This window comes from Protopterus annectens, chromosome 1.part1, assembly GCF_019279795.1.
Source record: "Protopterus annectens isolate FY-2018-M chromosome 1.part1, PAN1.0, whole genome shotgun sequence".
NCBI classification, from domain to species: Eukaryota; Metazoa; Chordata; order Ceratodontiformes; family Protopteridae; genus Protopterus; species Protopterus annectens.
Genome location: NC_056726.1, coordinates 1132147524 through 1132174762, shown reverse-complemented (window position 1 = coordinate 1132174762; position 27239 = coordinate 1132147524). Strand labels below are relative to the sequence as shown.

The following is a 27239-nucleotide window of genomic DNA, read 5'->3' as shown; positions in this document are numbered from 1 at the left end:
TTTTTCTTCCTTTCTTCTCTGCTGCCCAACTTCTCCATTATTTTGTCCCATAAAGCTTCCTTTTCTGCCTCTGGTTCACTCTGCTCCAATAAATTCTCCCATATACATCCTCAACACTCCTGACTGGAGGGTTGTAATTATAATTTCACCCTTGATCTTTGACTGGGGATGACAACTGTCTAGAATATTTCTAGACAGTCCAGACATAAAGGACACTGCCATTGACATTGAAGAACACAAGAATATGTTTGATTGAGCATAGTAATATTGTATGACAATCCCCTCGAGTGGAGGTTAAAGCACACTTCTATTCCGCACGCATTTTGCTTTCATGTACATGTCCAGAATTTTTGACATGAGAAGTTGGAAACCCTATCTTTGACCCTTCAACAGCTCCTTGCGGAAGATTTCCTCAGAATCTTCCATCCAATCTCTTTTTTCAATAACTTGAACAACATTTTCTTCTCTCATAGAAGACATCTTTGCAAAGCTGGCATTCACTTCAGCTCCACCTCCTTCTGTTACCATGTTTTAGCACCACTCTTTCAACCATCTCTACTATAGGAACCGAATGGACACTCATAGTCATTATCTGTATGTGCTACAAGTGCCGTAGCAGAGTAGGTAAAGTCCCTGATGCCTTGAACAAATTTCACTTGGTAATATAAATGCCACCTTGGGTCTCGGCAGAAAAATGACTACTAGTCCTACTTCTCTAATGCCTGACCAAATTTCACCTGGAAATATAAATGCCACCTTAGTTACTCCCATAAAACGAGCCTAGTGGAACTAATCCAGTCAACAAAGGATACATAAATAAAATAAAATAGCCATAAAACAAATAACTTCAGAATTACTTGATTTAAGGCTTTAAACTTTGCTTGTGAAAGAAACAGGACACATTAGGGTGAAGGTAAATATCCAAGAGAACCTGCCTCTCTAATAGACAGAGAGAGAGAAAGACTGTAAATCTTGCCCTAGCTTATAGCTAACCCTTAAAAATAACCTCTACGGCACAATAATGTGTGGGATACATTTTGGTTGCATAGTTAGGCTTATAAAGGCCCCAGTGGTTGTTACCCTAGTATAGATTTCTGAACCTATGAACCTAGGATCCTGTGATACATATAGATATCTAGAACCATTGCTATCACCTTGTACAGTTCCCTAAACTGGCACCCAAAACTCTATTGCTGAAGAGTTGTGGAAGACAAAAAAGCCCTCCTCATGAATTTTGGACAAACAAGGTTTTCTTATTAAAACTAAAGGTAAAGTTTTGCTTCACAGTAAGTAACAGGGAAAGGAGCCGATCATGACACCTAACACCTTGTGCCCAGGATAGCTGCCCCTGTTTTCCTGCACCAGGACATCCAGCCAAGAGATGGATGAACTGCATGGGAGAATGTGCAGCAGAAGGGCATGAGTGCCAAAGAAGGCAGAGTGCCTGTGAATCAAGAGATGAGAAAAAAAAAGAATGATGAATGATATTCTAGAGCCAATAAAGAAATCCTTGTACTGCTTCACTATTTGTTACCTTAGAAATGTTGAATCTTAGCTATGGTAAAAAAAATAATCATCTACCAGTGATATACATACTGTTTAAATTAATGTATCAGAGCTCTTGCAGAACTATTATTAATGGGTTCTGTGCATATGTCCACAATAGTAGTGTCAACAGAAACAGATAATTAATATCTGCAATGGTATCTGACAATTAACACACACACTACCATGTGTGTAGTATTTTTTTTTTCTTTTTTTAATCAAAGAATTAACAATGGATTCATATTTAGGAAAGAAAGCTGGTTATGCATTAAAATATGCTAATGCTAATTTCATTATTTTTAAATGTCTTATTCAGGTACCAACCTCTCTGTGTAATGAAGCCTGCCATCCTGGATACAGAAAAATTGTGAGACAAGGACAGCCAGCATGTTGCTTTGATTGTATCCCTTGTTCAGATGGTGAGATTTCCAATACATCCGGTATGTACTTTTTTTCTAAAGGAAGCATTTAGTATTTTTAATGCATACAGTAGACATAGTAGTTTTTTCTAATGGTTACAATGAACGTACAGATATATCCATTCATGTTTGTATGAAAACTATTATTCTCAACATCACTGATGCCGGGGGTGAGGCTGAGGTGAGGTCCATGTAAATTACTGCAATAATGCAATACAGTACCTCTACATGACTGGCTGAGAAATTTCAGTTTCCTTTTCTCAAAATAATTGATTGTTAAATATTTCATTCTAAGTTTAATTTCCTAATGAATAATTTAAACTCAGAATTATAAATAATTAAATAAATAATGAATCCTGCCCAGAACTTGGGTAAGATTGCCTGTTGATAATTTGTATTGGGTTGACTGCCTTTCCCTGCTGCATACTAATAGGACAGTTTGTTACCATGTGATACAAGTATATTTTGCTTAGATACAGATGATGTTAGTACATATTGCTGCTCTCTTATTCTGATGAAGTAAACATGCTTTAGCTCCAAGGACAGTTTCTTCATTAATAGGGAGACTGTCTCTGCAGTTGTCTCATTAATGATTAATACTAACGCCATTACATTGGCAGAACAGTGAATACTTTTATTTGTGGCCAGTACACAATGTCTGGAGCAATGAAATAATAGTGACAGAAACAAGGATGGATGCTGAGCAGAAAGTACCACTCAGACACTGGCAGTGGGTCAGATATTTAAGTACGTGAGAAGTTCTACAATATGCAAACTGTCTGAAGTAATGATGAGCAATATTTTTAAGTAAGAAACCAACAGACTGAACAGCAGAGGTAGGAAAGATTGCCTTTTCTGATCTGTGGGAGACAGACAGTAACACATCCGTGGTTGCTTTACTAGATCTGGTAATTCTTTTCAAACACTTAATCGTCCTCACAAATCAAATTGTACACAGATATACACAATAACCCTGATATAAATTTGTTTTTGCCTATATAGACATTGGGTACATATCATATGGTTGAATGCTTACTTTATTAAAAACCTAATCATCAAATCCTAATCATCGAACTACCTATTCATCAAACGATCTAATCATTGAATGACTTTTCTTGGGCATCCTGAAAAAATGTGTGATTGACAGGCCAACTATCCGTGATTTATCCATTACCTCACTGTAGTGTGATCTCAGCGGTCACTCTGCTCCAATAAATTTTCCAGTATACATCCCGCAACCCCCCTGCAAAAACGTAAAAAAGTTTACCTTTCACAGTATTGGCCAACTAAAACATTTTGATGATTCCAGTTCAATCAATAGGTCATTCAGTGAATTGGTAGTTTGGCAAGTAAGGTTTGACGATCATGTGTTTGATAAATTAAGGCTTGATGATATGATATAGACCCTCAAGACATCAACCCTAGTCTTAAAGGTAACCAAAGAAGTACTTTGTTTGAGTTGTAGTAGAAACTTGTGCCATACCCTGGGAACACAGTGAATTAGGAATTTATCTCTCCAATGAATTTTGTTTACTTTTGTTTTGTTGATTTAGGTCCCTAATATAGTTGTTTATAGAGAAACTTGTTTTACAAAGAAACAGGAGATCAGATAGAACTTGGTCTTTCATGGCTCAAAATGTGAGACATGGGTCACCTCAGAGCAGCCAATAGGCTAATGAGTATAAATAAGGTCATGCTCATCTGTCTGGATAGTAAAGGATTTAATGCCTTTAATTTTCTTGGATAGAAATACTTGGGAACTTTCTGTCTGATCAATATGCTTGGATTTGTACTTACCAAGGGGACATTGTATTCAATAATAGTTTAGTTAAGGAACAGTACAGTAGTAGGATGACTTCTTCGACTGTTCAAGATATTCCTTAGGAAATTAACTGTGCAGATAGAAAGATTTCATGACTATGGTGAGAACATGTTGAATGAATATAGTTGTCAGTTGTAAGTACCTAAGTTTCATATGACTGTATCTGGCTGAGATGGAGTACCGTTTATAACATATCATGAGGAAGCAGCTTTTATTTAATGCTGAAAGTCATTTTTTTCACTTACATTGAGATTATTTTTAAAACACAAGTATGTGCATATTCCACTTCTGCTGCAGCTGTTAATATCAGCAGGTGAGTAAATAACAGTCCCTGTTTGCACTCATCAGTAAATTTGGTCAACACACGTCTAGGATATTAGCTTGGATGTTAGCAAAATAAATGTCAAACTGAAGAGAGCCAAGCATTGATCCCAGTGATACCCCACTTATTAGAATTTTACATTCAAAGAGAGTGCAAACAACCTTTACAAATTTGCAGTGAAGTGGAAAATGTCGACGTTTACTTTAACTTTGTCTTATTTTGTAATAATACTAGCATGGGTGATAGTATCTATAGCCTTTGCCAGGTTGGGATAAGCAGTGAGCATGGAGTGACCTCTGCTCACAGCCTCTGCAACATTTTCAAGGAAGCTTAATAAGCTCAAGACACGGGGCCTGTCCTTCAGAAAACCTGAATGATTTGTGCCTGCATCCTTTACACTGCATATGTCTGCATAAATATGTTTGCCTGCTGGGTCATTTAAGCTGCTTATGTCTGCTTAAATAACTTTGCCTATGTATGTTCCACATCTTTGCACATAACACCGATGAGGCCAATGGGATTATTACTACCTGGATCTGCAGAGGGGAAACCTTGTGTAGAGAAGTCACAGTGGCTGTTTTCCAGGCATCAAACACAAACCCTGCAGATGGGCTGAGGTTAAACAACGTATGTAGAGGCTTGACTAATAGGTTCATAGGTTCATAGGTGTGTACTAGGCTAATGGCCCTGGAGCCTTTACAAGCCTAGCCCATAGGATTACCCTGGCATCATGCCACCTGACCTTAGTTCCCAGTGCATCTGTCGAGTAAAGCCACTGGAGTGCTCCCCGGGGTGAATTTTCTATTTCCTATCCCCTCATCAAGATTTCTCTTAAAGAAGGCCAGTGAGGTGCTCTGCTTGACATGTGTGGGAAGTCTGTTCCATAGCATGGGCAGTCTCTGAGTTATGAACCTGTCCCTCCAGCATGATTAGTTGATTGTGGTAATGAGGTTGAGGTCTCTGCCATGTGGGATAGATTGAGAGTTCTTTATATGCAGCATTTCTAACAGATCTGGGTCAGACATGGCTTTGTAAGTCAAGCAGAGATCGCCTGTAGGTAGGCGATATGAGACAGAGAATAGTTGGAGTTTTTTGTATCTGTCCATATATGACAAATGTTTAAAGCCTAGGATCCTCTTTGTGAGGTATTTTTGTGGCCTCTCCAGTTGTTGCAGGTGTTTAGTGACGTACATGCCAAATGGGGCATTGTACTCAATGACTGGCCTAATGAGGGGAGAGTAGAGGGAGACAATGACATCTTTCTTCCTGGATGCAAAACCCTTAGTAATGAGATGTGCCACATAAAAGGACTTTCTGACCGTAGTGGCAATGTAGTGGTCAAAAGAGAAGATACTGTCAACCTGTGTTCCCAGGTCTCTTATAACACCTTCTGTGTTCAGTGGACTTCCATCGATGTGATAATTCATGGGAAATGGGTTTTTCCCAAAGGGGATGACAGCACATTCTTTGGCATTGACCTTAAGGCCATGGTTCTGACACCAGTTGTTGGTCCCAGTAAGGCCTTTCTGTAGGATGTCAACATCACTTGAGGAGTTAATAATAGCTCTCAACTTGCAATTGTCTCCAAACTTTGTCAGCCAGAGTCCCTTTGTGTTGGCCTGGACTTCAGAGAAGTAGATACCAAACAGGAGAAGACCCAGGACCGAACACTGTGGCACTCCACTCGTGACTGGTCAGCAGTTTGACTTGGAGTCAGCTACTTTCACACTGTGGGTTCTATCTGTGAGCCATTTTGCACCCCAACTTGTGATATAGGGGTTGAGACCTAGCTTAGTGAGTTTTTCTATGATTCCTGAGTGGGGAATAGTATCAAAGGCCTTGGCCAGATCACGGTAGGCTGTATGAACCACCTTGCCTTCATCCACAGCTCCGGTGACTGACTCAAAGAAGTCGACCAAATTGAGCAGGCATGATCTACCCTTCACAAAACCAAACTGTGTGGGATCCAGAGTTTGGATATTCCCTATATCCTTGTTTATTAGGTCCATGATGATGTGTTCCACAGCTTTGCATATCAGACTCATAAGGCTAATGGGGTGATAATTCCCAGGTCTGTAGTCACTCCTCCTTTGTGGAGAGGGATAACTGTATCAGTGCACCATTCAGTAGGGACAAAGCCTGAGGTGAGGCAGGGTAAACAGGTGAGGTATTAGTTCACTCTGTATTTCATGTAGAACACAACCAGGGATACTGTCAGGTCCCATAGAAGCTGTATTCTTAGCCTTGGACAGTGCTGTTTTAACCTGTGCAGCAGTAATACTGAGTGCCTGGCAATCTACTGGTATTGTGATTGGTCATTGGGGGGGGTGTCTCATGGTAATGGACTGTAGGACTGCAGCCCCCCCAGCTGGAAAACCAGCAATGAGTCCTGGAATGAATAGCATGCATACATGCTCGGATCGGCATTGATTCACAGAAGTGCATGCATGTGTGCAGGAATCCGGACTGCTGAAACAGCAGTCCAGATTCAGAAGAAGGGATTGCAGGCAATGATGCCCCAGAAGTCTATGAGGTTACAACCGCATAGACTGGAAGGGGATCAGATGCAACATCTGCAGGCTGGATAGCTTGCCTGCTCTTGGGGGACGATGTTGGATCATAGCACGAGAACCGGAGACTTGGATGAAGCTGCTGCAAAGACTTGGACAGGAGTAATTCAACACAGGTATGGTGTGTGTGTGTGTGTGTGTGTGTGTGTGTGTGTGTGTGTGTGTGTGTGTGTGTGTGTGTGTGTGTGTGTGTGTGTGTGTGTGTGTGTGTGTGTGTGTAAGCAGGTCCTGTACTATAAACTCATTTTTTCATTTTTGTGAGAATATTCACAAGATGCTTATGTGCCTCATATGTTTGGTAGTTTCACCAAAGCTACTCTTGACAGTCTGGTCATCTGGTTGCAGGTTTTGCTGGTTTTTCTTGGCGCAGACTGGGAAATGGTTGTTGATGATGATGATGATGTTGTTAAGAGCTCTGCCCTGGCACTGTTCCCCATTGTTTCTTCTCAGACTACATAAGCGCATGTTGAAAAGCTATACATGGACACAGTGTTTCTCAACAGGATCCATCATCTTTGAAAGGGAATACATTTATAGAAACCAAATGCCCTGCCATTTGTGAAAAGCTGGGAATTTAGTACGGCTCTTGCAAAAAATGGAATTAGACCAAAAGCAAAAGGGTCTGCATTGGACTGCATGCCTCTTATTTTTTAATTTCATATCTGTATTCTTTATGTCATAAAGACAAAAGGGAAAAAAGTTTGTGTTTTGATCCACTTAACTGTATATGGAGGACTTTCACGTTCTTCAGAAATGGTTGTCCTTAGTTTATAAGTTTTCTCAGATAAGTTCCTTTTTTGTTTACTGAATTACACTAAAGCATTATGAAAACAGATGGTTGCTTCGGGGTCAAAGCAAATATGCATTTATAAAAACAAACTACAGAGGTTGTGACCTAACAGTATGTGAACCAGCTATGTGAATACATCTCATATAGGTTATTATGCCAGGACAAAGGTAAATGGACAACTGAAGGGTAGCCAGTTAACTGGTATGTTTTGGGAGGTGATAGAAAAAGCAGAGTAGTTTTTGATAAAACATACAAAAGGAGAGCTTGCAGATTTCACAAAGACATAAGCCAGAAATGTACCCAAAGCATGAAAAGCAATGACCTAACCACTGAGCAAATACACAACTCAGAACTTTTAATGGCAGATTTTAACTATTTTTCTTTTTTTGTCCTCAATTGGTATACCTATACCTTTAGAATGAATCATATCCTGTCATAATTTGTGTAACAGTATGCCATTGGCAGCATTATGCTAACTATTATAAAAGTATAAGGATATTTTCAGCAGTCTGACAAATGATGAAAGAGTGGAAATCTCAGGAATCATAATGTGGCTAAAAGTAGTAAAAATACATCCTAAACTTGCAGGTCGAATATGGCCCTCTACCTCCTGCAGTGATTGTAAAGCTAAGGACCTCAAAAACAAACACTCGCAAGCAAGTTGTCAGTTGCTGGAAAAAGGGTTCATTTCAGCCAAAAACTATTATGGCTTTTTTTTAACTGCAACTTTTTCACTCCATCACACTTCATAGTTTCTGTGACTCTATTCAAGAACTAAAATGGATTAGATTTGTTTTTTTTTTTTTTATTGCAGAAAGACTGAAATATATCACCATGAGGTCTGAAGTCTGCTCATAATGTCTTTTAAAAAAAATAAAATAATTGAGTTTAGAATGTTTGCATTTATAACTTATCAGGAAATAATCTAAACTCAACCCGCATGCATACTTAAATTATTTTGAGATTTTACTAAATGGTATTAGGCTGAAATACAGTTGGCTCAAACCCAGTTCCTTAGGTGCAGGTAGCAAGAGCCTGAATTCTCTCCCCACCACAATTTCTGAAAACTTTTCAGATTTTTGCCTCATAGTTTTGTTCTGTTCTGTTCCTCATAAAATCTGTGGCTTTCTGAAGTTTTAATTCACTAAATAATTGATGGTGCAGTGGTAATATTGCTGCCTCACAACTAGACATTCTCTGGTTTGATTCTTGCCTGGGGTGCCTTCTGTGTGGAGTCTGCTTGTCCTCCCTGTGTTTGTGTGGATTTTCTCAAGGTGCTCTGGTTTTCTCCAGTGTTACAAAGACATGTAACTAGAGTGTTACTTTCTGGGCCGCTGCTAAAAATTGGCTTTGTTCCAAGTCAGACTTTCCTGGTTAACAAATGTTAAATGCATAAAAATGCCAGGCATTTGAATTTCAGACTTCATATTCTTCAGAAAGTGCATGGTAACACAAAACTTTTTATTCTAACAATTTTATAAGTTTATAAGATGAATATTTGAAATGTGTCCCTATTTTGGGGGCTGCATTCCACCATTATTGGCTTTGTCCAGTTTTTTTGTGCTAAGAGGTTGAGAGCTATGGTGAGAACTGAATTCACTGAATATGCCTGGGGGCTGTATTCCTCCATTATTGGCTTTGTCCATGTGTTTTGTGCCAAGAGGTTGAGAGCTATGATGAGAACTGAATTCACTAAATGGTAGCCATTTATGTTTCAGTCTTCCTCTCTTTAAAGAAACAGCTGATTTGGCATAGTGGTATGTTGCTCTGACTGTTTTCGACAGGGACCTGGGTTCAAGATGTGGCAGTGAAATGTATGGTGCTAACACAGCATTTTATTCTAGCAACTTTCCAAGATTATACAAGCAATGTTTAAAATGTGCCCCTAGTTTTTGGGCTTTTGCCCCCCCCAATAAATTTTGGCTTTTTCCAGATTTCTTGTGTTGCAAAGAGGAGAGATACAGTTGAATGTCAAGTGGATTTTACAAGGAGCTGACACGTTCAGGGAAGAGAAGTTTAGTGCTACTTATGCTGAGTCAGCTTCCACTGTTAATAGCACAACAGGTAATATACTTGCTTTTGATGCAGAAGGCTATGGGTCCTACTCCCACAGTATGTAGATACATTGCTGATACTGTACTGTGTTGTAAAGGGCGTGGATGCTGCAGTCCTGCGAATGTCCTCTTTGGAAAAGATACCTAGCAACTATGAACCTGTTATCAGTTTGCCATCCATTCTGTATTGCAATATTACTAGCTTATCATTTATTTAATGTAACATGAGCAATTTATTCCTCAAGGGCAACAGACAGTATATTTGTAGATGAAATAATGAAAGATAAAGTTGTTTGCTAGCAGCAATCTCTTCATTAATTACAGATCTCTTTAATGTGCAATTATTTAGATGACTTTTACTTCTGCAGAGGTTGTGCATATTTACTGATACTGGTGGATTGCATAAGTTTGAGTAGACTTTTATGATGGAAATGTTCTGAATTGGGCAGTTTTGACATTATTGGTGCATGCATTTTGTTTCATTGTTTACTGGAAAAATGTATAAAACAATATATTTAAAACACCCTTTAACAACTGTACTGTATTATACAGGGAATATAATTTAATACAATCGGGAAGGTGTATAACAGAACACATGTATGTTTCATGTGCAAGGGGCCTATGATATGAAAACAGCACAAAGTTAATCTTTATCTGCCACCGGACAAATGTATTTTATTTGAATGTGGGTTTCAAAGCTGTTTCAATGAATGTGAGTTTCAAGGCCAGAGAAGTTTTAATGCTGAGTCTATTTTCATTGTGAACCTGCATTGCTTTGTTTAGCAGATGTCTATTAGTATTTTGTGCTGTAAAATGCAAAATAAAAGATTCAAATGAAATCCAAATCATCGTAGAAGTAAAGCAGTATGCACATTACAGTGTTTATGGTAAATGGGGCGAAATAGCCAAGTAATGGGACATTGGAATGGCTGCAGGGGGGAGGCTTCATTTGACCATGATTTTGTGGGGGAGGAGGGAGGGCGACAAACACAAAGAGAGCCCTGGCTGAACTATACCTGTCAACTGTCCAAATTTTCACAGAATGAATAGATTTTTGCTTCTTATTTTTGGTTTGTTCCTCATAAAAATTGTGGTTTTCTGGCAAATCATTTAGGAATGAAGTCACTAAATAATGAAAGACATTGAGTTTCAGACTTCATAACCTTCAGAAAAATGCATGCTAAAGCAAGACCTGTTATTCTATCAAGTGTCTAAGTTTATACAAGAGCAATTTTTAGTACTGTTTGTATGTTCCCCTAATATATTTGGCCTTGTCCAGATTTCCTGCATTAACAGGTTGAGAGGTAAACGCAAATAAATCACTTTATAGAATTAGCCATATCCAAACTTCTCAACTGTCCCCTATTTTGGCTGAAAATGTTGCTCTCCCCCTAATAATCTCTCTGTAAAATGGCAATTTTGGAAAATAAACATGGAGGGTTTACAATTAATAAATAGCTGTAATAATCAGAGTTATAGATTACTTTTATTTCAAAAATGCATGTAGACTCTCTTATTTTGTCACCTGCTCAAGTTAGCAATACTAATATTAAAATATTGTCCCTTCTTTGACAGACTCCCTGCTGTATTGTGTGGCTATTTTATATTTTTGCATCACATTTTTGGTCCATTTTTCATAAAATTGTGGTTTTCTGGCAAACTGGTGGTAAATCATTAAAGACTGAAGTTAGAAAATAATGACAGACATTTGAGTTTCAGATTTCATACCCTTCAGAAAATTCATACTAATGCAAGGCCTACTATTCTATTAGCTTTTTAAGTGTATAAGAGCAATATTTAAAAATTGTCCTTATTTTTGGGCCTTTGTCCCACTTCTCTGTATGACTTTGTCCAGATTTCTTGCTCTAAGGTTGAGAGGTATGTCAAATGTGTCAGGTCCATTATCATCAGCCAGAGACATTTCAAATTGTGACATATTTGTTGCACCCCACTCCCCCATGTAGTGTCCCTGGATGTGTCCAAGCAAGACAAGGTGCAGTTATGCAGTGTAAGTGTGCAGAGTATCCCCCCATCCAAGGTAGACACAAGTACTACAGTGGCTTTTCATCTGTCCTTGATTTTGCAGAATGTTCTGGTTTTCTGTCATTTTTTTACTGTTGATTTATGCTTCTTATTATTCAGAAAATGCATGCTGTTTCAGTGCCTTTTGCTCTGTGTTTAAGTAACAATGCTTTAATAACCAAAAGGTAAGCTTATCTGAGATTGTAAGATGCAAGTAAGCTTTAATAAGCATGCTGTTAAAGAATTACCAACATTGAAAGCCTTTTTGTTGTTGCCATGCAGAGAATATTTACATAACTAGATAATGTACAAGCCTTATGTATTGAAATGCATATGACAGTCTTTGTAATAAAGGACAGTATTACAGACTTTTCAGAAGCTCATTACATTTGTTGGAGACTTGCAGTCATCTTTGCAGGCTTTACCGGCCATAAACTAAACGGAATGCCAATCTATCATGTGTGGTCCACAACCTGTGCAGTAATCCTTTAAGCAATTTATCTTGAGCTTGTTTCTTGTTTGCTGTTCATTTTTTACTTTGATTATGTTTTCCGCATGAAACAAGTAGATAGCTGTTGTCAGGCAGCAGGTCCTTTTTGGATAAGAAACATTTTTACAAGTGGGGGTATCACAGAGATTGCTACTTTCAGCATGTTAATTGGTAGTTTTCTAAAGCTGAATATAAACTATAATTAGAACTGCAGTGCAAGGAGAAGTGGTTTGAGTTGAGTGCTGCTTGTTTTTCTTATACTTAATTTTAACTGGCATTCCAGTAATGTATTTAAAAAGTAATTTATTTTTTTTATGCCTCTCAACCTTTTTGTTTCAATCTAGATATTAAGTAAGCTGTCATGTAGCCAATGCATTGAAATATTTTTTCTTCTACATTTCGTTTTGTCTTGATTGGACTCTCATAATGATGGTTTGGCACCCAGGGCAGTGTATTTAATTAAAGCTCCAGTTTTTGTGGTTTTGAGCATAGCTCCACCCCTTTTGGATTGGCCACACCCCTTTCCATTGGCCCCCACCCATTCAGGTGAATTCACCAGAACTGGAGAGGAGTAAAGTTGGCACTGAATCTGTCAGCCAGTATACTGGCAATATCTGTTGGCTCGGTATAGGAGGTAACATTGTGCAGTAGCTCAGAGCAAATCTGGGTATTGCCGTGGAGATTCTTTACATAACAATAGAAGGCCTTGTGGTTGTCTTTAGTATCTGCTGCAATTCTATTTTCATAGCTAGCTTTAGAGGATTTGATGAGGGATCTCAATATTTTGTTGAGGCTGATAAGGGAGTTTTTCCAGTCTTGGGAGTTTACCTTATTCCGCATCAGTTTCCTCCTTCTGTTGTAGAGTCTGTTTATGGCAGGGGACCACCAGATTGGCTTCCTTTTTTTGGAGGATAGCATTGCATATTTGGCCCTGATGAGAAGGCAGCCTGGAGTGGTGTTTGCTCCCATTATGCTTTTGCAGGAAATATAAGACTTGCCCAACATGATTTCAGGGGAAACTAAATTTCATGGATAGATAAAGAGATAATGTGGGCAAATTTATCTGGTAAGGTATTGGCTATATCTTTGTTGTCAGAATGTTTGATATTATGAATGAACTCATTACATTCTCAAACATTATTCCTTACTTTCCTGACATAAACCAAAGAAAAATTTCAGTTTCCTCTAGCTCCATGTTATATTTTGTAATAGTGCTCTCAAGATCCTTGCTGACATGTTTCATTGGGATCTTAAGGTAGGGGCATTTGAAATTTTTACAAATTTCCTTTAGCTTCTTTCATTTGTAATGCAGTTTATTAATATAGGAGTTACACCAGAGAGACTTATACTGCTGTTTATATGGAGTTGTTTAGCAGCTGGCAGAAGTCAGAAGTGAATGTAGCAATCCTCTCAGTTGGGTCACTTCAAGGAGGAGTGTTGCAAGCATTGCATATGTCTTGACCAGCTGAAATAGATTTGACCTGAAGAAGTCTCTAAACCCATTTCATTTGGTGGGATGTGGTACCACTAGACCTGTCAAAGAGTGATATGGGATGTAGGTGCAGGCTAGTTTGGTAAGAACCACATAAAGAATATTAGAGACTCTGCCAGCACTGTGGTGTTGTGGTAGATAGCCCTAACCATGGCTCAGGTACTTTAGTTTGCCTTTAATTTTGCTTGTATATAATAAAATGATTTTTTTATGTAAATGTGTTCCCATTTGGTTTAATTTTCAGCATCCTGTCACAAATTATTAATAACAAAGTCTTGAGGCTACATCTATTACTGCTGTCTTGACATTAATTCCCAAAAAGAGAAAGAAAATTACATAGTTTTGTGATGCTGTTGGAACTTTTTAGTGTACCTGTATGTTCATCCATGTGCCAAGATGACCATGGTACACCATTTACAAAAGCAAAAGTAGCAGCAGCCAAAGGGATTTACTGTAGCCATGTTGATGGCTACTCAAAGGATAGTGGCACTGTTATAACAACTTACCCTGGAGAAAGACCATAAGGCATATCTTACTTATCAGAAGGGGATGGGACTGAGCTGACTGGGATGATGTCTTATTAGCTCAGTTGCATGCAGAACCATTGAGAATCTTCAAGGACATGGAGTGGACTGATTTCCAGTACTATGATGAAGTCAGAAAAAAACATTACTTGCCAGAAATTATAAAGTCTCATAGTTGTACATTTTCTGATTAAAAATGTGCACCCACAATTATGCAATTTAAGTCACATTATTAATTTGTCCGTAGATCCTGAGACTAAAGAAAATTACAAAAAAAATGCTATCAGCTGACAAATTAAAAAGATCTTTACCTACTGTTTTAAGAAAGTGATTCTATAAAACTGAAATTAATGACTTTGAAAGTTTTGTTGTGCTAATAGAAAGAAAGTTATGCCAAGAAACAATGCACAGAAATAAAACTATCCATGTCTAAACCTACAGAGACATGTGAGAATATACCTTTTTGGTGAGTGTTCCATGCTCTTAATTCTTCTTCTTCTTCTTCTTTTGGCTTTTCCCAGTTAGATGGCACCACAGCAGAACTCCGGTCCGCTAATGATTGGCAGTAGATTTTTTACAAGGGCTGAGGTGCCAGCTCGACGCCCAACATTCAACGAAGGCAGGCCCATTCTACGCATGTCTTTCGAATGCCACTCGACCATGAGGAGGACATGCAGACTCTACACAGAAGGCGCTCCCACCGAAAATCGAACGGGAGAACCTCTTGCTGTGAGGCAACAATGCTACCACTGCACCACCATGGCTTATACGTTCTGTGCTCTTAATACTGCTTGTTTATTTAACTAATAGGTTCATAGGTTCATACTAGGCTATCTGCCCTAGGGCATTTATAAGCCTAGCCAGAATGTGTTTGGCTTTCGCCACCCATTTTAAATTTATTTTGCTATGCCCTTTTTCGAGGTTAGTATACTGTGCCTCTGTCTAACAGTGACACAGAAGTGATACCCAGGGTAAACCTACAATCTCCCATCCACTCATCAAGATTCCTCTTGAAGAGAGTCAATGAGGGACTCTGCCTAACCTGGACTGGGATTTTATTCCAGAGTGAAGGGAGCCTCTGGGTTATGAATCTGTCCTTCCAGCATGTCCTATTTATTTCAGTGCTAAGGTTCAAGTCTCTCGAGCGCGTAGCTTGATGGTATTTGGATTTTCTGAGGTGCAGCATGTCCATTAATTCCGGGTTGGACATGGCTTTATATTTCAGGCACAGATCGCCTCTGAACAGGCGGTATGCCACTGAGTTGAGCTGGAGTTTCTTTAACCGGGCAGCATATGGCATCTGTTTGAACCCTTTGATCCTCTTGGTGAGGTACTTTTGGGGTCTTTCCAGTTGCTGCAGGTGTCTGGTAAGGTACATCCCAAAAGGGGCATTGTACTCAATTATGGGCCTGATGAGGGATGAGTAAAGAGGCACGATGACCTCCCCTGATCTAGATGTGAATCCCTTTATGATTAGGTGGGCTATATAAAATGTTTTTCTAACCACTTTGGCCACGTGGTTGTCAAATGAGAGATTGCTATCAACTTGGGCCCCCAGGTCCCTAATTACTTCTTCTGTACTTAATGGATTACCACCTATGTGGTAATTTGTGGGCAATTTGTTTTTGCCAAAGGGGATGACTATACACTTTTTGGCATTTAGCTTGAGGCCATGGCTCTGGCACCAGTTGTCTGTTTCTATGAGGCCCTTTTGGAGGATGCTTGTGTCAGCTGGAGAGTCGATTATGGCACCCAGTTTGCAGTCATCTGTGAACTTGGTCAGCCACAGTCCTTCCGCGTTGGCCTGTACCTCCGAGAAATATATACTGAACAAGAGAGGTCCCAGGACTGAGCCTTGTGGGACACCACTTGTAACTGGTTTGGAGTCTGACATCTAGTGACATAGGGGTTTATATTTAAGCTGGTGAGCTTATCTATAATGCCCGAGTGGGGTATTGTATCGAAGGCTTTTGCGAGGTCCAGGTAGGCTTTGTGGACCACCTTCCCCTCGTCAATGGCCTTGGTGACTGTTTCAAAGAAATCAACCAGGTTTAAGAGGCAGGATCTGCCCTTAACAAGCCGAACTGGGTAGGATCCAGTGTCTGTAGGTCCCCAATATCTTTATTTATGAGGTCCATGATGATCCTTTCCATAGCTTTGCAGACCAAGCTAGTCAGGCTTATGGGGCGATAGTTTCCAGGATCCGTTGAGGCACCACCTTTATGGAGAGGGACCACTGTTGCTGTACACCACTCTTTGGGCACATATCCTGTAGTAAGGCTGAGATTGAACAGTAGTTTTATGTTTGGGTTTAGCTCTTCTTGGAGTTCATGTAGGGCGTAGCCGGGACACCGTCTGGTCCCATTGATGCTGTGTTTTTGCTTTCAAGAGGCGGCTCTTACCTGAGCATCTGAGATGTCAGGGGCAGCACTCTGCTGGGATAGATATTTGCCCTTTTGGTGGGAGGGGAGGAGAAGTTTGCTGAACCTGTCAGCTAGGATGTTGGCAATGTCTGTGGGTTCAGTGTATTTTTTGTCATTTTGGACTAATTCTGAGCATATCTGGGAATTACCACCCAGGTTCCTAACATAACTAAATAAAGCCTTGTGATCATCCTTAGTGTCCTGTGCAATTTTTCTCTCGAAGCTGGCCTTAGACAATTTTATGAGTGCCCGTAGTTTTTTGCTAATACTGATCAGTGATGCCTTCCCTTTTGGGGATTTTGCTCTATCATTTAGTAGCTTCCTCCTTCTATTGTATAGTTTGTTTATGGCTGGGGTCCACCAGACAGGACGTCTGCCTTTGGAGGATTGAGTCTTGGTTTTATTTGGGATTGCATGATCCATGCAATCCTGAAGGTGTTCATAGAATGTGTTTATAAAGGATTCTGGGGTCTGGGCCGTATTTTCCACAGGCCCGGGGGCTTTGAAGGATTCCACCTCAGTTTTGAGGAGTGTGAAATTTGCTTTAGAGAAGTTTTTCACTGTGGTTTTCTGGGCTGGGGGTGGGGTCGGGATGTGAATATCCAGTGAGATTAGTTTATGTTCTGATCTTACCAGTGAGGGATACACTTCTGGTCTGGAGCATAGAGTCCCCATGTTGGTGATGATCAGGTCCAGTATGTTTTACCCTCTTGTGGGAGTGGTAACAAGTTGTTCCATAGCATTTGAGTTTATAAATTCTAGGAACCTTTGGGCTAGGGTGTTGGAGCTAGAGTAATGCTCCCAGTCTATGTTTGGGTAGTTGAAGTCACCCAATATAATGGTGTTTGGAGAGACCTTCATATTTTCCAGTGTTCTCAGGAAGGCCGAGTGGGGTTCCTGGGTTTGGGATGGTGTTCTGTAGCAGGCTATAAACTGGAAGGCAGTTTTACCCACTGTTAGTTGCACATGGATAGTCTCTGATGCTTCGTGCTTTGCCACCAACCTGGAGGTGTGGGTATCTTTGATGAATATCAATACTCCCCCTCCTTTTGTGGTTCGGTCCAAGTTTTGGGGCCAAAAAGCATGGTATGAGGTATAACCTGGTAGTGTTTGGAGAGACCTTAATATTTTCCAGTGTTCTCAGGAAGGCCAAGTGGGGTTCCTGGGTTTGGGAGGGTGTTCCGTAGCAGGCTATAAACTGGAAGGCAGTTTTAGCCACTGTTAGTTGCACATGGATAGTCTCTGATGCTTCGTGCTTTGCCACCAACCTGGAGGTGTGGGTATCTTTGATGAATATCGATACTCTCCCTCCTTTTGTGGTGCTGGTCCAAGTTTTGGGGCGAAGCATGGTATGAGGTATAACCTGGTAGTGCTGGGGTGCTCTCGGGAGCCCTGAACCAGGTTTCTGTTACTGCACAGATATCGATGTTCTCCATGCTAAGGAGAGTTTCGAGTGTGTGTATCTTGAGATTTAGACTTCTGGCATTGAGTAGCATTACTCTTAGTTTCTTATCCCTTGTGATACCTATGGAGGTGGGTTTGTCTTTTGAGCCTTGCCTAAAAAAGGCACTATGGGGGTAGCAAGAGCCTTTGCCAATATCCGAAAGCCCAGGGGTGACAGGTGCAAGCCATCCCTAGCGAAGCATTGTGGCTTGGCGAGCATATTATCCCAAGCTGACAGGCATTGGATCCCCTTTGAATGACACCAGTACTTAAGCCAATTGTTGAAATTGATCATCTTGTCTTCATATTGTGGCATCATTCTTGGTGAGGGTAAGATGCTACTCAAGGTCAGGGTCATACCAGCCTGGGCTACATGCTCAGAGAGCTCCTTTATGTCTCTTTTCATGTAGTCCAGGGAGGTATGTCTCAGGTCATTCACACCAACATGGACAATGACTGAGTCATATTTGTACTTGCCTTGGAGTGACCTGAGTGCTTGTGTTATGTGGTGGGTCCTAGCACCTGACAGGCTGCTCACCGTGACCCTCTCCTTGTTCAGCCTGATGAGCGGGACGTCAGTGTGCCTGACGATAGAGCCACCTATTACAAGTGTATCAGGTGTGTTGTTTAGTCTTAAGGGCTGTGACTGTTCGGCACACTGGCTTTGTGAGATATGTGTTGCACATGTTTTGTTTTGGGGTAGCGGTTGCTTGGGTGTCTGCTTTGGAGGTCTCTGCTGCTTAGGCAGATCTTTATTTAGAGCCTCCGAGTATGTTTTTGTGTGATTATGTGTTTGGTTTGCTGTCATGGTAGGTCTGTGTGAGACTGGAATTGTAGTGAGTGTGGTTTCCTTCTCCTCCTGACTGGTTATGCCAGTACTGAGTTGAGAGAGCTTAGCCTCCAGTTTGGCTATATGGTTGCATCTCTCACATGTGTTAAAATTTGTTGGGAGGAGGAGAGGGTTGTCTGTGTACATGAGGCAGTTGTAACATTGCCTCAAGATTCCCAGATTCACCAGCTGGACCGGAGAGGAGATTGACAACTGACCTTTGGACATGCTAGAATAATATTGGGAATTCCTTAATAATTGAAAACAAGGGCCAGTGGGGAGTGAAGGTGTAGTGCTTTTAATTTTTAGTGCTGACTTATATAATTGCTTTAGTGAGCAAGTGCCACGTAACTTAAGTGCAATGTGTTACAGGTAACTTAAATGCAAAAATGACAAACAGTAACTTTCTTTCAAGTGAAACAAGGAAATAAGTACAGTAAGCAATGCAGATATCACTAGTGATCCACAGAAGCGCTGAGAAGCCACGTATTAGGTGGAATTAGCGTTCCAGGGAAATAACATGATATTATACCATATTATACCTACAAAGTATGATAACGTAACTGCTGGAATTATTAAGACTACATTTTGTACCTGTGGTACTACCAAGTCACTAAGTGAAATGTCTTAATTGAAGACAAAAAAGGGATGTTAGTCCCAGGCAGTATGGTAACACTTCTAAGGGCAGAATGCATGGGTGAGAAGAACTTACTAACAAAGCACTAAAACTAATATGCATTTTATGTGATAAGAAGAGTACTTAAATGCTCAGAAATGCAAATCAGGTTTGGAAAGATAGCCTACCTACTGCTCTAATTCTATGTTTACCATATTTCATGATAATAGAAAAAACATTCCTCCCCATAAAGAAATCTTATAAGCAATAAGAAGAAATTAGTCATTTTGGCAGACCACTGTAACACTGTGGGGTGGTGAAACAAAAAAAAAATGAATAAGCTTGTGTCTCTTACTAAACCAGAAAAAGGAGAAATGACCATCAAATAAAATTTTTAGTATAAGAATCCAACAAAAACAAAGTATAGCCCTAACAATCCAAAAATGTTCAAGCATTTGGTTAAGGATACAACAAGAGAAAGAGCCTACACCAGTGAAAGAGACATGTAAAAATGCAGAGCAAACAGAGCCAGTTGAATGAAGGGACTTGTATATTAGAATGGTGCAGCCTTGGAAGTCTTGCAATACAGGAAGAAGAGGTGTTACAGGAAGTAGAGGTGTCACTGCAGCCCGAACATTTTGCAAAGCAGGGAGATAACCAAGCAGAACAAAACAGAAGGAAATACTCATGAAAATGGTGAATCCCTAGGAAATTATTTTATAAAATGTATAACATGCACAACAGGAGATGGGGTTAAATTGCCTTTCCATGTTTAATAATACACTAAAGTCTTGCAATACAGGAAGAAGAGGTGTTACAGGAAGTAGAGGGGTCATTGCAGCCTGAACATTTTGCAAAGCAGGGAGATAAACAAGCAGAACAAAAGAGAAGGAAATACTCATGAAAATGGTGAACCCGTAGGAAATTATATTAGAAAATGTATAACATGCACAACAGGAGATGGGGTAAAATTGCCTTTCCACGTTTAATAATACACTGTTATATTTTGTAATAGTGCTCTCAAGATCCTTGCTGACATGTTTCATTGGGATCTTAAGGTAGGGGCATTTGAAATTTTTTACAAATTTCATTTAGCTTCTTTCATTTGTAATGCAGTTTATTAATATAGGAGTTACACCAGAGAGACTTATACTGCTGTTTATATGGAGTTGTTTAGCAGCTGGCAGAAGTCAGAAGTGAATGCAGCAATCCTCTCAGTTGGGTCACTTCAAGGAGGAGTGTTGCAAGCATTGCATATGTCTTGACCAGCTGAAATAGATTTGACCTGAAGAAGTCTCTAAACCCATTTCATTTGGTGGGATGTGGTACCACTAGACCTGTCAAAAAGTGATATGGGATGTAGGTGCAGGCTAGTTTGGTAAGAACCACATAAAGAATATTAGAGACCCTGCCAGCACTGTGGTAGATAGCCCTAACCATGGCTCAGGTACTTTAGTTTGCCTTTAATTTTGCTTGTATATAATAAAATGATTTTTTATGTAAATTTGTTCCCATTTGGTTTAATTTTCAGCATCCTGTCACAAATTATTAATAACAAAGTCTTGAGGCTACATCTATTACTGCTATCTTGACATTAATTCCCGAAAAAGAGAAAGAAAATTACACAGTTTTGTGATGCTGTTGGAACTTTTTAGTGTACCAGTATGTTCATCCATGTGCCAAGATGACCATGGTACACCATTTACAAAAGCAAAAGTAGCAGCAGCCAAAGGGATTTACTGTAGCCATGTTGATGGCTACTCAAAGGATAGTGGCACTGTTATAACAACTTACCCTGGAGAAAGACCATAAGGCATATCTTACTTATCAGAAGGGATGGGACTGAGCTGACTGGGATGATGTCTTATTAGCCCAGTTGCATGCAGAACCATTGAGAATCTTCAAGGACATGGAGTGGACTGATTTCCAGGAATATGATGAAGTCAGAAAAAATTACTTGCCAAAAATTATAAAGTCTCATAGTTGTACATTTTCTGATTAAAAAATGTGCACCCACAATTATGCAATTTAAGTCACATTATTAATTTGTCCGTAGATCCTGAGACTAAAGAAAATAACAAAAAAAATGCTATCAACTGACAAATTAAAAAGATCTTTACCTACTGTTTTAAGAAAGGGGTTCTATAAAACTGAAATTAATGACTTTGAAAGTTTTGTTGTGCTAATAGAAAGAAAGTTATGCCAAGAAACAATGCACAGAAATAAAAAAAACTATGCATGTCTAAACCTACAGAGACATGTGAGAATATACCTTTTTCGTGAGTGTTCCATGCTCTTAATTCTTCTTCTGGCTTTTCCCAGTTAGATGTCACCACAGCGGAACTCCAGTCCGCTAAAGATTGGCAGTAGATTTTTTACAAGTGCTGAGGTGCCAGCTCAACGCCCAACATTCAATGAAGGCAAGCCCATTCTACACATGTCTTTTGAATGCCACTCGACCGTGAGGAGGACATGCAGACTCTACACAGAAGGTGCTCTCACCAAGAATCAAACGGGAGAACCTCTTGCTGTGAGGCAACAACGCTACCACTGCACCACCGTGGCTTATACATTCTGTGCTCTTAATACTGCTTGTTTATTTAACTAATAATATTATACCATATTATACCTACAAAGTATGATAACATAACTGCTAGAATTATTAAGACTACATTTTGTACTTGTGGAACTACCAAGTCAGTAAGTGAAATGTCTTAATTGAAGACAAAAAAAGGAATGTTAGCCCCAGGCAGTATGGTAACACTTCTAGGGGCAGAATGTATGGGTGAGAAGAACTTACTAACAAAGCACTAAAACGAATATGCATTTTATATGATAAGAAGAGTAATTAAATGCTCAGAAATGCAAATCAGGTTTGGAAAGATAGCCTACCTACTGCTGTAATTCTATGTTTAACATATTTCATGATAATAGAAAAAACATTCCTCCCATAAAGAAATCTTATAAGCAATAAGAAGAAATTAGTCATTTTGGCAGACCACTGTAACACTGTGGGGTGGTGAAACAAAAAAAATGAATAAGCTTGTGTCTCTTACTAAACCAGAAAAAGAAGCAAACAACCATCAAATATATCGTTTAGAGTATAAGAATCCAACAAAAACAAAGTATAGCCCTAACAATCCAAAGATGTTCAAGCATTTGGTTAAGGATACAAAAAGAGGAAGAGCCTACACCAGTGAAAGAGACATGCAAAAATGCAGAGCTAACAGAGCCAGTTGAATGAAGCGACTTGTATATTAGAATGGTGCAGCCTTGGAAGTCTTGCAATACAGGAAGAAGAGGTGTTACAGGAAGTAGAGGTGTTACTGCAGCCTGAACATTTTGCAAAGCAGGGAGATAACCAAGCAGAACAAAAGAGAAGGAAATATTCATGAAAATGGGGAATCCCTAGGAAATTATTTTATAAAATGTATAACATGCACAACAGGAGATGGGGTTAAATTGCCTTTCCATGTTTAATAATACACTAAAGTCTTGCAATACAGGAAGAAGAGGTGTTACAGGAAGTAGAGGTGTCATTGTAGCCTGAACATTTTGCAAAGCAGGGAGATAAACAAGCAGAACAAAAGAGAAGAAAATACTCATGAAAATGGTGAATCCGTAGGAAATTATATTAGAAAATGTATAACATGCACAACAGGATATGGGGTAAAATTGCCTTTCCACGTTTAATAATACACTAAAGTGCTTTCGTCCTGGTACAATAGACTTCATCAGAATATCAAAGACAAGCAATCCATTCTTTTATACAAGTCCATCATTAACAATAATTAAAAATCATTTAATCAATTAATATCAAGCATTTCTTAAAAAGACAGAAAACTTTAAATTACCCCACTGTTATGTGTGTAATTTAATAAGAATAAAATTTCATAATTAAAACAAAAAAACTACTAAAAATCATTTATATAAAATAAGCAGCTTTTAACCTAAGCACCAAACTCAGAGACACCTGTTCATTAGGCCTAGGGGGTTCAGAGGCATTATTTCTAATCTGTCATTTAAACTGTTTATAGTCCAAGTAATCCTCAACAGGATCCCCCCAGACCCAGGTCCACATGATTAACCAAAAATAATTTAAAATAATGCTGCTGTAATTTTTTAATATGTTTGTATAATGCATTTGTTTCAACTTTTATCTTAATAGCATATAAATGTTGATATACTCTATTTCTCAAAGTGTTCTTGGTTTATTCTACATAAAAACATTCACATAACTGGCACAGAGCAATATAGACAACACCTTTAGTAAAACAATAATATTTATATGTAGGCTTTACCTTACCAAAACCCTTTATACAAACACCCTCACCTTCCAATATATATTTACATAGTGTACAGTGCCCACATTTTTTCATAATGCACTTAAGAACATGAGCTCTCAAACAACATTTTAATACCTACATATTTTCTATAGACAATTCTGGGTTTTTCTCCAACTATAGCAAAGTGTTCATGATCTAAAATAAAAGTGTTCCAATTTCTCTGTATGATGTCCTGTATATCAAAAAAATTCAGAATAAATGGAAGGAACATAGCTGTGTGAAAACCTCTATCAATAAAATGAGTAACCTGACCACAAGCACTTAGACTCTTCCCTAACAACAATGTAAAAAAATGGTTTGTCTTTTTGTTTTGACCTGAAACAAAATGACCTGAACAAAAGGCTCAGGATAGCCTCTTTATATAAGCATCTGTAGAAGTTTCAAACATCCATCCTGAAACATCAGGTCTTCAGATACAATCCTAGCCAACCTCACATTTTGTCCTTTACAAAGGACTTTTGGAAAGATTGAGATATGCTCTAGAGAGAAGAGGAATGAAGGTCATCAGGACTAAGACAGAATGTATGTGTGTGAATGAGAGGGAGGATAGAAGAATGGAGAGGATGGAAGGAGTAGAGGTGGTGAATGTGGATGAGTTTCAACAGTTCAGAGTAACGGTGAGTGTGGAAGAGAGGTGAAGAAGAGAGTACAAGCAGGATGGAGTGGGTAGAGAAGAGTGTCAGGAGTGATTTGTGACAGATGAGTACCAGTAAGAGTGAAAGGGAATGTCTACAAGAGGGTAGCGAGACCAGCTATGCTACATTGGTTGGAGACAGTGGCATTGACAAAAAGGCAGGAGTCAGAGCTGGACGTGGCAGAGTTAAAGATGTTAAGAGTTGCACTAGGTGTGACGAGGGTGGACAGGATTAGGAATAAGTATATTAGAGGGTCAGCCCATGTTGGAAGGTTTGGAGACAAAGCCAGAGAGGCAAGAATACATTGGTTTGTACATGTGCTGACAAGGGATGCAGAGTATATTGGGAAAAAGATGCTAAGGATGAAGCTGCCAGATAACAGAAAAAGGGGAATGCCTAAGATAATGTTTATGGATGTGGTGAGAGAGGACATGCAGGTGGTTGGTGTGACACATCAAGATGCAGAAGACAGGAACAAATGGAAACAGATGATCTGCTGTGGTGACCCCTAATAGGAGCAGCCGAAAGAAGAAGAAGAAGAAGACAAAGGATTTTTTCTGATGTAATGGATGCCAACTGGGAAAATGTAGTAAAGCATTTGAGTAGGTTGCCTTCCTATATAGCGAGGACTGAAACTGCTGGGTATATTAGTTTTTAGAAATACTCACATCAAAATAATTAACCCAATCTATAGTAACCATCAAAGTAAATTTCAAAAACTTAGTAGCTGATTTCAAATAGTTATAAAAATCATTCAACTTCTCAGGGCCATCCTTCCAAAAAAACTATAATATCATCAAGGTAATGGCCGTATAAAGTCCAACAATCCTGTTATTGAGAATGAAAAACAAAAAGATCCTCCCACTGGGCTAATACAATGTTAGCAAATATGGGTGCACAAACCCCCCTGTAGCTACACCATTGACCTGCTTAAATATCTGATTCTCAAAAATCAAAAAAAATATTCTCAAGTATTAGATCCTTAAGTGTCCTGATGGTAAGTATACGTGTGTGGTCCAAGTCTGATTTTTCACATAAAACCATTCTATATCATCCTGATGAGGGATAACTGAAAATAATGCACACACATCAATTGTGACCATGATCAAATGATCACTATACATGTCATTGGGCACCTCAGATAAAAAGTCTTAAGAATCATGATATAAATAGGGACATTTATCTAAAACAACCTAAACCTTCTGATCTATAAACTTGGTGATAGTAAATGTTTTTGATGCTTTGGCATCCACTATGGGGCATAGGGGAGTTCCATCTTTTTGTGTAGTTTTGGGATTCTGAACATGGTTGGAATACAAGGGTGATGTACCTTAAGAAAATCATGGTCCTCAACAGAAATTTGTCCATTTAATAACAGTTCTTCCAACATTAAATCAATGTTACAATAAGCAATGTCTAGCTCATTTTTTTAAAACTTCCTCATATGTATCAGTATATAGAATGGAAAAATCCTATTAATATAATAATTAGAATCCATGACAACAATGCCCCCACCATTATCCGGTTACATCACTCTAATTCCCTTCTCCAAAATAATGTTATTAAGCAATTGATCTTCTCTGTCAGATAAACTCAAACCCCTATCAAATGTATGACCCTTCTTAAATAACTTCCTTATGTCAAGCAACAAGATGATCACAGTAATCTTTATTGTTAAGCAATTTAGGTTCAGTCTAAATCAGTGATGGTCAATCAAGTGCTTATATGCCATCCAGTGGGCATTACACTAGCGGTTACACTTTAAGGTGGCCTTTGCAAAATAGTGTGGTATTCTTACAGTAGGAAGAGTTTCCCCAAAACATATATATATATATATATATATATATAGATATATATATATATATATATATATATATAGATATATATATGTATAAAGTTGTGTAAATAATGTGCATACCTGTGCTATAAACAAAAATGCTTTGTAAACATATCTCTCAACCTCTTGGCACAAGAAAGCCTAATATAATGAAGGGACAACGGCCCCAAAATAGCGAGACATTTTCAATATTACTCTTACAAACTTAGAACATTGCTAGAATAAGATGTTAGAATGCATTTTCTGTGGGATATGAAGTCTGAAACTCACATGTATGTCATTATTTAGTCACGTCAATCCTAAGTGATTTGGCAGAAATCTACAAACTTTATGATAAATTACAGGAGCTACTCTAGGATTGGTGTGTTCTCTCTGATCTCTGGAGTGAGTCCAAATGAAATCCAAGGCATACTTTGAAATCTACAAAAAAATATTTTCATTTACTGTACTGCACTTTTAAACTGTGAATTACCAAATTGCCAACTACTTTTATCTGTTGTTGCTGTTTTAACTGTTCTGCTGTTTCACTGTTTCAAGCATTTGCTGTTTGAGACTGTTTTCCTGTACTACTGTATTTCCTAATACTTGTGTATTTTATAGCATGGGCTAGATTCAGATTTGCTGAATCTAGACGGTTTGGCATTATCTGAGCACTAAAAACAGCCATATTACATTAAGAGGATCCACTGCACCCTTGTGGCAGAAGAGTGTAGCCAAAAACCCATCTGAGTTGGGGATTGTTGAAATAAAGCTCAGTATTGAGGATTTCTTTTGGCCAGCTTGCTTGAAAATTGCTTAACTTAGCTTGTATTTAAGCACCAAGTTTACATGTAGCTCAATGGGGGGTTAGTATTACCTGTTATAGACACAAAGACTTAGAAAGTGAAGTTTTCCCTAGATACCTGCTTGTGAACCATTCTAGGTTTTTCTGTTTCTCTGTATGCTACAGAGTTGTGTATTGCTTCCCAGAGAGCAACTCAGCTGCTCATTTTTTAGGAGGTGACGCAGGACCCTACTCCCAAACCTCCATATTTTAGCTGATTCGACTAGTCCCACAGCA

At 39.0% G+C, this 27239-nt stretch overlaps 1 protein-coding gene across 1 annotated transcript in view; it reads left to right on the top strand.

Annotated features, from left to right (window-relative positions):
* The window catches only part of LOC122815710 (vomeronasal type-2 receptor 26-like), a 104561-nt gene that overhangs the window by 52067 nt on the left and 25255 nt on the right, over nucleotides 1–27239 (top strand). The window contains exons 3-4 of the mRNA XM_044088447.1: nucleotides 1862–1985; nucleotides 2444–2452. Coding sequence (XP_043944382.1) covers nucleotides 1862–1985; nucleotides 2444–2452 — 133 coding nt within the window. The remainder of the gene's footprint in view (nucleotides 1–1861; nucleotides 1986–2443; nucleotides 2453–27239) is intronic.